The sequence below is a fragment of the Condylura cristata genome, unplaced genomic scaffold (assembly GCF_000260355.1).
Source record: "Condylura cristata isolate star-nosed mole 26May11 unplaced genomic scaffold, ConCri1.0 scaffold00005, whole genome shotgun sequence".
NCBI lineage: Eukaryota > Metazoa > Chordata > Mammalia > Eulipotyphla > Talpidae > Condylura > Condylura cristata.
The window spans coordinates 21,230,024-21,240,743 of NW_004567106.1; the positions used below are offsets into that span (position 1 = coordinate 21,230,024).

General features: G+C 34.2%; 1 protein-coding gene across 4 annotated transcripts in view; it reads left to right on the forward strand.

The window, feature by feature from the left end:
* HDAC9 (histone deacetylase 9) overlaps positions 1-10,720 on the forward strand; it is a 458,777-nt gene that overhangs the window by 116,518 nt on the left and 331,539 nt on the right. For 2 of the 4 annotated variants that reach the window (XM_004676745.1, XM_012720959.1), the window contains exon 7: positions 8,870-9,001. The exons of the other annotated variants lie outside the window; for them this stretch is intronic. In XM_004676745.1, coding sequence (XP_004676802.1) covers positions 8,870-9,001 — 132 coding nt within the window. The remainder of the gene's footprint in view (positions 1-8,869; positions 9,002-10,720) is intronic. 4 annotated transcript variants of the gene reach the window in all.

Below are 10,720 nucleotides of genomic sequence, written 5' to 3' on the forward strand. Positions count from 1 at the left end.
TTTAATTATTATACTTTCCCTGATCCTTTATTTGAGGCAGTATAACTTATTTAATAGTGTATCCTTAGTATCTTCAGAGAGCTCGTAGTAGGCTCTGAATAAATTTCTCTTACATGAGCAGTAAATATTTAGCCTGAAATATGAGCTAGTAGATGTAGACATCTCTTTAGATATAAAAAATTATTTCATGAAATAACTTTTAAGAATTTAATTTGCATGAATTTTGAGAAAAGAGATTGAGTAACTAAGCTTGGTCTTAACCTGGCTACAAGAGGAAAACAGGACTCATGAAATAAATAAGAAAATGAACTGAAAACTTTCAGATAAATATCAGAGACAGAAGTTTAAAAGTCTTATTTCTGAGGAAAGTATTTTTTATGACATTTAAAACTAAATAATGATTTACTGTATTTGCTATAGTAACATTCATTGGGTGAATAGTCTGTTTCATATTTCTGAACTCTTTATGCTGGAAACAGAAATCTTTTAGGTCTCACTTTTCAGGCAAGTAAACGGAGGCACAGAGATATTGAAAAATTCTTTACCCAAATCACATGGTTAGTACAAAAGTCAAGAAAGGAACACAGCCTCATATTCTTAAGCATGTAATCAGGTGAAGTTCATGAAGAGAGCACACTTAAGTACAATAAAGGTTAGATTAATGGCAATAACAAGGGAGTTACTAGAGGATGGGTAGTTTCTAGGCCATACAGTACTGACCATAAGGTTATTTGCTGGGGAGAATTGCAGTGCTGTCCTAGAATATGTCCTGTTTCATACTGGGTTACCCTAATACTCATCTTTCCCATGAAGTGTTTCTCACACTCTCATGAAATCAGTTCACACATATAAACTGAAAGTCTTAACAAGTGTCTGAGTAGAAAATATGCTAGAAGTTTAACATCCACAGGTGAAAATACTTTTTTATGGTATTCATATATAAAAGAGTATAAAAAACATCCAGCTAGTAGAAGAAGTAAATTGCAGTCCTTTTTCTATGCATAGGCAATAATTCATTACCTAAAGCAGATTATTAGCAGAATTGGATACTTTTCTTAATTGTTATTTATATGTGTAGAATTGTTGAACCAAGGAGGATTTGGGGGAAAAATAATAGAACCATGTCTGTAAATTCAGATGGCCCCAACACAGCACATGTTAATTTGAGACATACTAGTTCAGAAAACCTTATTATAAACCTTTGAATTTTTGGTTAAAATAATTTAGAAGCTACATTAAAGGCTAAAACATGCATATGACTTATTATTGAAGTGATATTTCACATTTATTCTGTATTATCAAAATAATAGACTTACAAGATTGATTTAGGTAAAATACTGTATACCTGAAAAATTAAGAACTGTAGATAAGTTAACACATGAAAATATTCTTCGCTATATAGGATATGATTTTCCTTTGTGGTGCATGCCAGAGAAATAAAATCCCTTCTGCATTCCACATCTGATCATAATGTTCAACACCAAGAAATTCTAAGAATTAGAGAAGGGGAAGTTCAACTTCTCAACAGCATTTGAAACGGCCTTTCAATATGTTTCCTTCATGTTTGAATATGTGCAACATGCATATGTATTCTTTCAAAACCTGTTTATTGAGCCCCACCATGAACCTTTGTAGTTGTTAAATACATGTATCATCAATTATTATGCTTACCATTCTTAACACTACATGTGGCTGATTAATTTTAGAAAACTGTGGATTAGAAGTGTTTTGCAGTAGCTTGAGGTTAGAAGTAGTGCTAGAGATTAAGCCTACATAAAATTAAGACCTTGCCTGCAAATTAAAGTATAAAATGAAAACAGTAACTAATGATAGCAATATCTTGAACAACTTCATTTTAATTTGAATGGAAAAGTTCTGAGTATGTTTATATGCTAAGAAAGAGGAGAGAAGGAGTTTGAAGATAAAGATTTTAGAGCATCTAAATTTAGATAATTTAGCTAATGTTTGCTTGGTATTTATCTTTGAAGTCTTGACTACCATTTAGTAACTCTTAACCACCCTGCTAGCAAAACTTACTGGCACCTTCTCTCTGAGAAGTTTATTTTCTCTGCACAGAATTGTACTTCTCTTCTACCTCTGCCTGTAGGATTCTTACTCAGCCCTAGGATTTCTTTTCAAGGCAAATGAATCTGTCTTACAGGCACAATATTCACACACACACACACACAGACGTGTGTGTGTGTTGCATCACATGGCATTGGTCACAGTTAATCATTATTATTACTGTCACGGGCACATAACCGTAGTTCCAATCCTCATAAAATTGGCAACCTTGGTTCTAAATATTGTCATTCAGTAGTTCTTAATTGAATTTATTTTAAAAAATGGAATCAACCAAATTTAAGTTTTAATTTGAACTGTAATTGTAGTGAAATAATTTATAACATAATTATTAAAACCTGGAAATCACATATTTGATAAAAACGGTAATTTTTAGTAAAAGTCACAGAAATTCAGTGAAATTACTTATTTCTTAATCTGTGCAACTATTTATAAACAAACAAATCAGAATAAAATGTCAACTTGTGCATTCATTCAACTTGCACAAAGTGTCAGGTGCTCTGGAGAGACACTGGTGCAGAACAGGAAGCAGGAATCTACATGAGTTCTATCTAAGGTTGAGAAAATGGAGTGTCCTGTCTTGGTTCTTGAGGTATAAGGTACCTTCTCTCTTTTGTGAATGAAGCACCAAAAAAAAAAAAAAAGCCCAACTAAGCTAACTACCCCTGCGGTATATATATAGCCCATGACCCTATGACCCGGGGATTCTCTATTGACTTTGCATGCTGCCCTGAACTTTTACCCAAGACCTTGTTAATACTTTTTATCCTTTTTGTTTATTGACATATTTTCCCTAATCGTAAGAAGCTTATTGTTTTGGGAATTGTTTTCATATGTGAGGAACTTGAGAATTAAATTCCTATTATAATGACTGAAGAAAAACAAATTTGCATACATATCACAATGATGTGTGCTACTGGGCACCTTGCAAAACGAAGTGCTATAGATCACCTAAATGTCTGTTGTTATCAAATCCTTAAAATATAGGGGCCTCCCACTGCTGCACAGATTAAAGCACAACAGTATGAAAGTAGCCACAGCTGCTTCAGCCCTAGCTTGATCCCCACCAGAGAGGTGACCCACATGGCACAACAGACCTCTTCTGTCTTGCCCACTGCTCCCCTCAGTGGTGTACTGTGTCAATCTGTCTGATCTGCTCCCCCATTCTTTCTAGTGAATCCTCTTACCACCCCTGCACCTCTGGCCTGTACCACATTCCTGCATGCATAAAAAAAAAATTAAAAATCTTTAAAAAAATATGTACTCACTTGTAAATGTGGCTAAATCATTTTCAGTTAATGGTGATATATTTAAGAGATAGCAGTAAATAGAGTAGAAAATATAAACAGACAAGTAAGAGATACGAAGAAAATATGAAAAGCCAATTGTTGCATCAAAAAGTACTTTAAATGTATTGATTAAAATATTGGGAAAGGACAGGTATTTTTGTTATTATGAGTAAGATTTCACTAGGCAAAGAGTAGGTCAGTTGTAGTTCTTTATGTTGTATTTCACTTAGTCTTATAAATGGACTCCATTAAATCTTTATTTATTTAACATCTATCTATTGAACATTTTTTCTGTGTGACAGCCAACTAGTTAAGCTAGAAGCTCTGTTGCACTCCTTTAATCCTCAACCAAAATGTATGGAAGGTATTGCTACTACTCATTAATAGATGATTCAGAGATCAGACAATTTGCCCAGAGTTGTAGTTAGTACAGGGAGATTTTAAGATTGAAATCTACTCTGGTTTATTAATATCAGATACCTGTTTGCATCTACACAAAATTGCCTGTTTGTGTGTTAAAATGACACACCTACACTCACTCCAATCTTAGAGTGTCTTGGAATCCCCAATATGTTTTAAAGATTTATTTATTTATGCATACAGAACTGGGGTACAGGGCGGAGGTGGTGAGAAGATTCACCAGAGACATAGTGCGGAGCAGAACAGGCCCACTGATGAAGTACACTGCTGAGGGGAGCACTGGGTGGGTCAGGGGAGGTCTGCAGCACCATGTGGGTCACCTCAGGGGCAGGAATCGCACTCATGCTGAAGTGGGTTTAGCTTCTTAGTGCTGTGTTTTATGCTGCTGTGCTACCAGAGAGGGCCCAAAATTCCAAATTTTTATCCTGTGCTTCTGCCACCTCACTTAACTGTTTCTTTCTTTCTCATTTTTTTTTTATTTCACACCCTTCATTTTTCATCATACAGATCAGTATGAGGCTAAAGATTTATAACTCATGAGGCATTCTTCAAATGTTTTGTTTCATTTAATTCACTTTTTTCCTTCTAGGTGAAAAGAGATAAAGGAGTTAGGCATGTCCTCTTCGTTATAATATTGCTTGTTTTCATTTAAAAAATAATCAAATTTTATGCAAGGTTTACATCTTAGAAGACAAAAGCATTCACAAATGGCATACACACTCTGAAAACTTGCCTTCTGTTTCTATGATTAATTGAGATAGAGTGTTAGGTATAGAGTAAAAAATAGAAAGACAATTAGTGCAACTAGGCATGAAATAGATTCAAATACAAGCAGCATGTTTCCACAGTTAGTGATCTGTTTCTGGGCTCTTGAGGATTTGCATCCCATTAGTAAGTCACTGGAATGGAAACCTTCAGTCTTTTGGGAGACCGGAACATTAAAAATGGAATTAACTCTAGCTTCAGACTGAGTCAGCATAACAGGTCATTAATTCTACTGTTTGGGTATATAGTATGCTGAGTTTTGGTGTGTGGGCTTCTGAAAATTTGGGAGTGAGTTTATAGAGCATTACAAGGACTAAATTATGGCTATCTATCATTCTAAACTTCCCCTTTACTACTGAGATACTAACATCTCCAGTGACTCAAAAAAAGTACTGAAATACAGTACTAGAACCCATGGTTATTGGTTTTTGCTAGAACCCATGGATATTGACCTTTAATTAGAAAAGTTATATATTGTCTGAGAATATGTGTGTGTGTGTAGACATGCACACATATAGTATTACCTAATATATCAGTGGTTCTTAGTTCTCAACTGATAAAAATAAAACTACCACAATGCTTCAAATATTATCCCTCCCACAAATGTGAGAACTGAGACACTTTCCTGCATGTCTCCATTCCCTATATTTAGATTATGTCCTTTTAGTCATCCTCACATAGTATAGCTATTAACAACTGCATGTATTGATTACTTACCTAGGGTTTCTCACACTTGGCAATATTGACTTGCTGACTTTTCAGTCCAGACATTTTTTTGTTGTAGTGATTGTGTTGTGAGTAGTAGTGTATTCTAACCATCAAAAACATCTTCAGATACTGCCAAATACTTTGCTGTCAAATATTCATGCCCTGGTGGAGAAAACTAGTTTATCCTCCCCTAGCATTATTTTCTTTGATTGTACAACAGCTTTGTAAAATATGTAGGAACTTGTTAATCAAAGTCTTGGCAGGAAATACAACCTACATAGCATGGGTCAGAGATTTTTATGAAGGGGCTACTTACAACTGCTTAGGGACATTGAGGTAGCAGAAAATAACAACAGCAGGAAGTCATTCCAGTTCTTAGATTGAAGAAGCAATGAGAGGATAGTGTTTCTTTCATGATGGGAAGGAAAGCTGTTGCTGTGGACCGGACGCCTTCAGAGGGCCATGAATATAGGGAGACAAAGCTGTAGCCAATAATGCAGCAATGTAGCATAGCAGTGAGAGTACTAGATAACTGGCCTTCCTTCTTCCTTAGCCTTTTCCTCACTAGCTAGTCCGTCCAGACAGTTGATTCCAAATAAAATCCAACCAGCAAAGAACTATAGTGATGCAATCTCAGGATCAGTCTCCATGAGCCCTGAGAAAGAAGGAACACAGAATGTGTTGGGATATTGGAGACAATTAAAAATAAAATAATAAGTAACATGAGAAACTGAGATTGATTCACCTAAAGCCAAATAGTTTTAGGCACTGAAACTCCATACTCTACAAAGGTACCATCCTAAGTGATTTGCATGAGTGAACTAACTTTCACTTAGGTTATAAATTGTTCAAAGCTAGTGGTTTTAGTCGCTTACAGATGCAAGATCAGAAAAATTTAGCCCTCATTCCTATTTCTGGTGTTCGCTTTCTTAGGTTGACCATTGAAAGAAATATAACAGCTGTATAGTCAACCCATTTTCAAATGGACAAACAGGATAGAAAGCTATCTGCCAACCTGGAAAAAAAATCATATATTTAATAACTTGTGGAATTCTAGATTTTAATAACTTGTAGACTATTTAAATGGCATATGCTGTTTTTCCAAGCTGTTGGCACATTTTTGTCTTGATTGTAGAAACTTAGCCCCAGCTGGTGTGATATACTAGGGGAGGGGGAGGGCTGAGTTGAGCATTGGGAGATCTGAGACCCAGTGCTGGCTCTGTCATTCATAGCTGTGTAACTTGCAGCCATAATAACAGTCATAAAAATACCGTAAATCTTTTCTTCCTGTTTGCATTGACCCAGATTTTCATTTTGACTTTAGGTACCTAATAAGGTGGCCTCAACTCTATGAAGTAAAGAAGGTGTTCGATGACATGTTTCACAAATTAAGAGGCAGGCTTAGAATGCAGTAATCTACAATGAAAGTCCCATAGCTGGAAGTGGTGCATGTGAACTCAGCATATCTTCTCGCTGAAGACACAGTGCTTTCACTACTCTGTCTTTTGAAATGGTTAACCAATCAACTTATTCTTCCTCGACAGGCACTCTAGCATTCAATACATTAGTTTCATTACAAAGTCCAGTCTAGGTCTAAGTTTGAGAATCTGGGGTTTTTGTTTTAGGATTATAAACAAAGCTACAGTGGATACCAATAGAATTAGTATATACTGATTTCTCATTCGTTCCTTTCTAGGTTTTAGATGTATATGTGAGTTAAGTAATATCTTTTTAGAGAATAAAAGTGGTTATTTTAAAGGAATTTTAAAGAAATATAAACAAGGAAACAAATTAAATAAATTAATACAGCACCATTTTCTCTCTTCAATCTTGGGTCATTTAGATGCTAATAATTAAAATTAAAACTGCTCTAAGATTAGGTAGTTGGCCATTCCTGTAAGGCATGAAAGCTCCTAATCTTCCCCCAGCACTGCAGCACTGCTTACCGTCTTTGCTTAAAGGTAGGAGGAGCAAGAAGTGACAGATCGGAGGTCTCTAATACACTGCATTTTTATTCTCAGTACCAAACTCTGCCCATAACAACCCATTTTCTGCTTTGGCAATATTTGCATGCCCCTGTGTTTTCCTTTTCCAGTACTAAATCAGAAATAAAATTAGTATACAGCACACAAATATCTAGCTTGCTTTGCTTATGTGTAACTGAGTATTTTGAGTTCTTATTTTGGCCAGCCAGTTCCACAAAACCCTAGGATGCAAGAATTCTAAGTTCAGTGTAATACTGCACAGCAAAGAAAAAGAAAATTCTAAATTATAGATACATGAAGTCTAAAATTAAAAAAAATAATAAGAAGAAGATTATAAGTTCTAATTTTGATATCCTTTGTAGTCTAGCAAAAATATAAAATCTTCTCAAAGGAAATATTTCACTAGTCAAAAATTCTAGTGCCATTTTATCATTATATCTGATATACATGATTTGTAATTCATTGGAGAAAACAGTATTTGATTATTATACAGTGCTCACACATAAGGTAGAATTGCAGTATTTTTAGTAAAACTGACTTGAACTTGACTACCATAAATAGCATTGGTTTTGTCCCTTTATATAATTGTGACTTTGGGCAAGTTACTTACCCTCTTTCTCTGTTTTGATGTCTTTATTGATATTATCATGCTATATAAACTGTATCTATCTCATATGATGTTTTTATGGTTAACCAACCAATGTTGACAAAGTATTTAGAATAGTAGTGGAACATAGCACTATATAAATGTTGGTTGTCTCAGAAACATCTTTTCCATAAACCTCCTCATCATGATCATTATCTCCATCACCAGCACTGGGACCAGTCCAGTGTTTTTATTCTTCTGAAATATTATTACATAACAGCCTGATAAACAATGTCTTATTATGAAACATCACTACTTAGAATGGTGTCATCAAAGAAATAACACTTCTATAAATAATGTATATTTTTGATCATATGAACAAATGCAGAAATTTCAATTCTAAGACTTGGTTATCCTTCCTTTCTGATTTTTTTTTCCTCAGTGCATGGAAAAATTTATTTGTAATGATTCTAGTGTGTTTGGTATTTTAATATTAATTATATTTTCCTTAGTTTCATTAGAAACAACTGATAAAGAAATATTCCAGAAGTCAGAATTAGACATAAATCATGTGCTACAGAGGTATCTTCTGTATGAAGTATATATGAAGTAAGGCTAGAGTCTCTAATATCACATTAAGCTACTGTTTTTGTGGTTATTGAGTTTTTCTCTTGAAAGGTTTAAGAGAGCTGACAATGAACTATAATAAATCTTACTCGAAACCAAATATATTTAGTAATTTGACTCCCCAGTAAAAGTCCTGTTTTGCTAGATAAAATAAAGAGAAAATTTATATTTTTACTCCTTTCCACTTTCACATTTAAAATAAGTTAAAAAGCTCTTCATGTTTCATGAAAATAATTATCACCTTTGTTTATTTAATTAATTTAAAGTCAATGCCTTATTTACATGCTTGGGGTTTTAACTTAAGATGAGAAGGGACCAAGAAAAAGGTGAGCCGTTTTTCATATGTACAGAAGCAAATGGCTCTCTATTTTTTAATTTTTATCTATTTTCTTTGTCTCAATCCCCAGCCTCTGAGCCCAACTTGAAGGTGCGGTCCAGGTTAAAACAGAAAGTGGCAGAGAGGAGAAGCAGCCCCTTACTCAGGCGGAAGGATGGAAATGTTGTCACTTCATTCAAGAAGCGAATGTTTGAGGTGACAGGTAATTGAGGACTGGGCAGACACCACTAACAAATGTTGGTAGTAGGACTGAAAGCATAATAGTTTAGAAGAAATATGCCTGCTGCATATTAAAAGTTATTTTGAGAAGAAACATTTCTTAAACGGAAATTATATTGAAAACTCACAATTAGTTCAATAAACCTTGCCATGCATTCACCAACTGTGTTGAACAGGAAATGAATGAAAAAACAGAACTATGTGTCAATCTATGTATAACTAGGAAACGCCAAAGCTCACCTTAATCTTTTCAGAAACAGGCAGTCCATTTTGGGAATGCCAACCAGGAGAATATATTTTTTAATGAAATTTGATCGGAAATGAGCAGAGGGAGGTCCAAGAAGAACACTTCCCCCAAACTCAGACATGAGTGTACAAAATACATCTGGGAAAATTAAACTATGTGGAACAGCAAAACCTTGACTTTTCAACAAATTTACAGAACTCATAAATGACTTTATGTGTTTACTAGTGAACTGGGACTTATGGCAGGAGAGGGATATATTGCCTTTTAGAAAGGGAAAGAAACTGTCATTTTCACTAGTCTCAAATGGAAGAGTTCTTATTTTTTTAGCTGCCTGCATAGTAGTGGGGTGAACAGGTTAGGAAATTCAACCTGATGTCTTACAGCCTCCTAGTCCCAGATGTACCTTGTCTGCTATAAGAGAAGTCCTGGGGATACAAGACCCAAAATGTCTAGACAAAATAATAATACTGACTACTGTTTATTGAATACCTACTTAGAGCTATATGTTGTATCTGTTCATTTTACTTGGTTGTATCAGTAAGAGGTGATAATATGCAACCGTTGTTCTCCATCCTCAGGGAGAATTTTGCTTATAGTCAATGTAGTAGTTGATATATTTCTCTGATCCATATTTATACTCAACTTATTATTATTATTTTTTAAGTTATTTGTTGCCTACATCCTCTTTGACCAGGAAAGTTACTGTTTTGGGAGATGTATATGGGAAAGGTAGTAGAGATACTGAAAAATTATTTACCCAAATCATGTCGTTAGTAGAAAACTTAGAAGTTTTACAGGTTATTTCAGAAGAGAAAATGAGTCTACTGTTCAATCCTAACAAAATAATATGCTTAACTAAGGAAAAAGTCTTAGTGATTAACTGGATTTTTTTCTTCTTCTTCAGACTAGGAAGTGTTAAATAAATTACATAAAATTATTTTATTGTTTTGTATTTGTTTTCAATAGCATATAGTTGCTATTTTAGACCAGTTGAATTCTGTCTAAATTTGGAGCTACATTATGTTGAAGAAACATTATTGTATTTAAGTTAGTAAAATTCTAAAATTTCATTCTAAAGTTTTCATCCAACCTTAGAGTAGATGTGGAAAGTGAATCTCTTTCAATGATTGTAAAAAAAAAAAAAAAAAAGTAAATAGATATAGGTAGCTTTTCTCATTGGAGACAATATATTCCCTCATTACAGAAAAACTTGAAGAAAACAGAAAAACATATACATTGCCATGATTTTGCCTCAGAAGCTTAAATCCTGAGGCCATATTTATCCCTAATGTTCTTTTCTATTTTTCTCTTTCTCTTGTTTCCTGATCATAACTTTTCTTCCATGGTAATTTTTTTCTCTTACCAAATTACAACAGAATTTAGTTCAATATCTCTCTGAAAAATGATTGATTTTAATTTCCAAGAGAGTTATGTTTTGTGAGTTTTAGTTTGTTT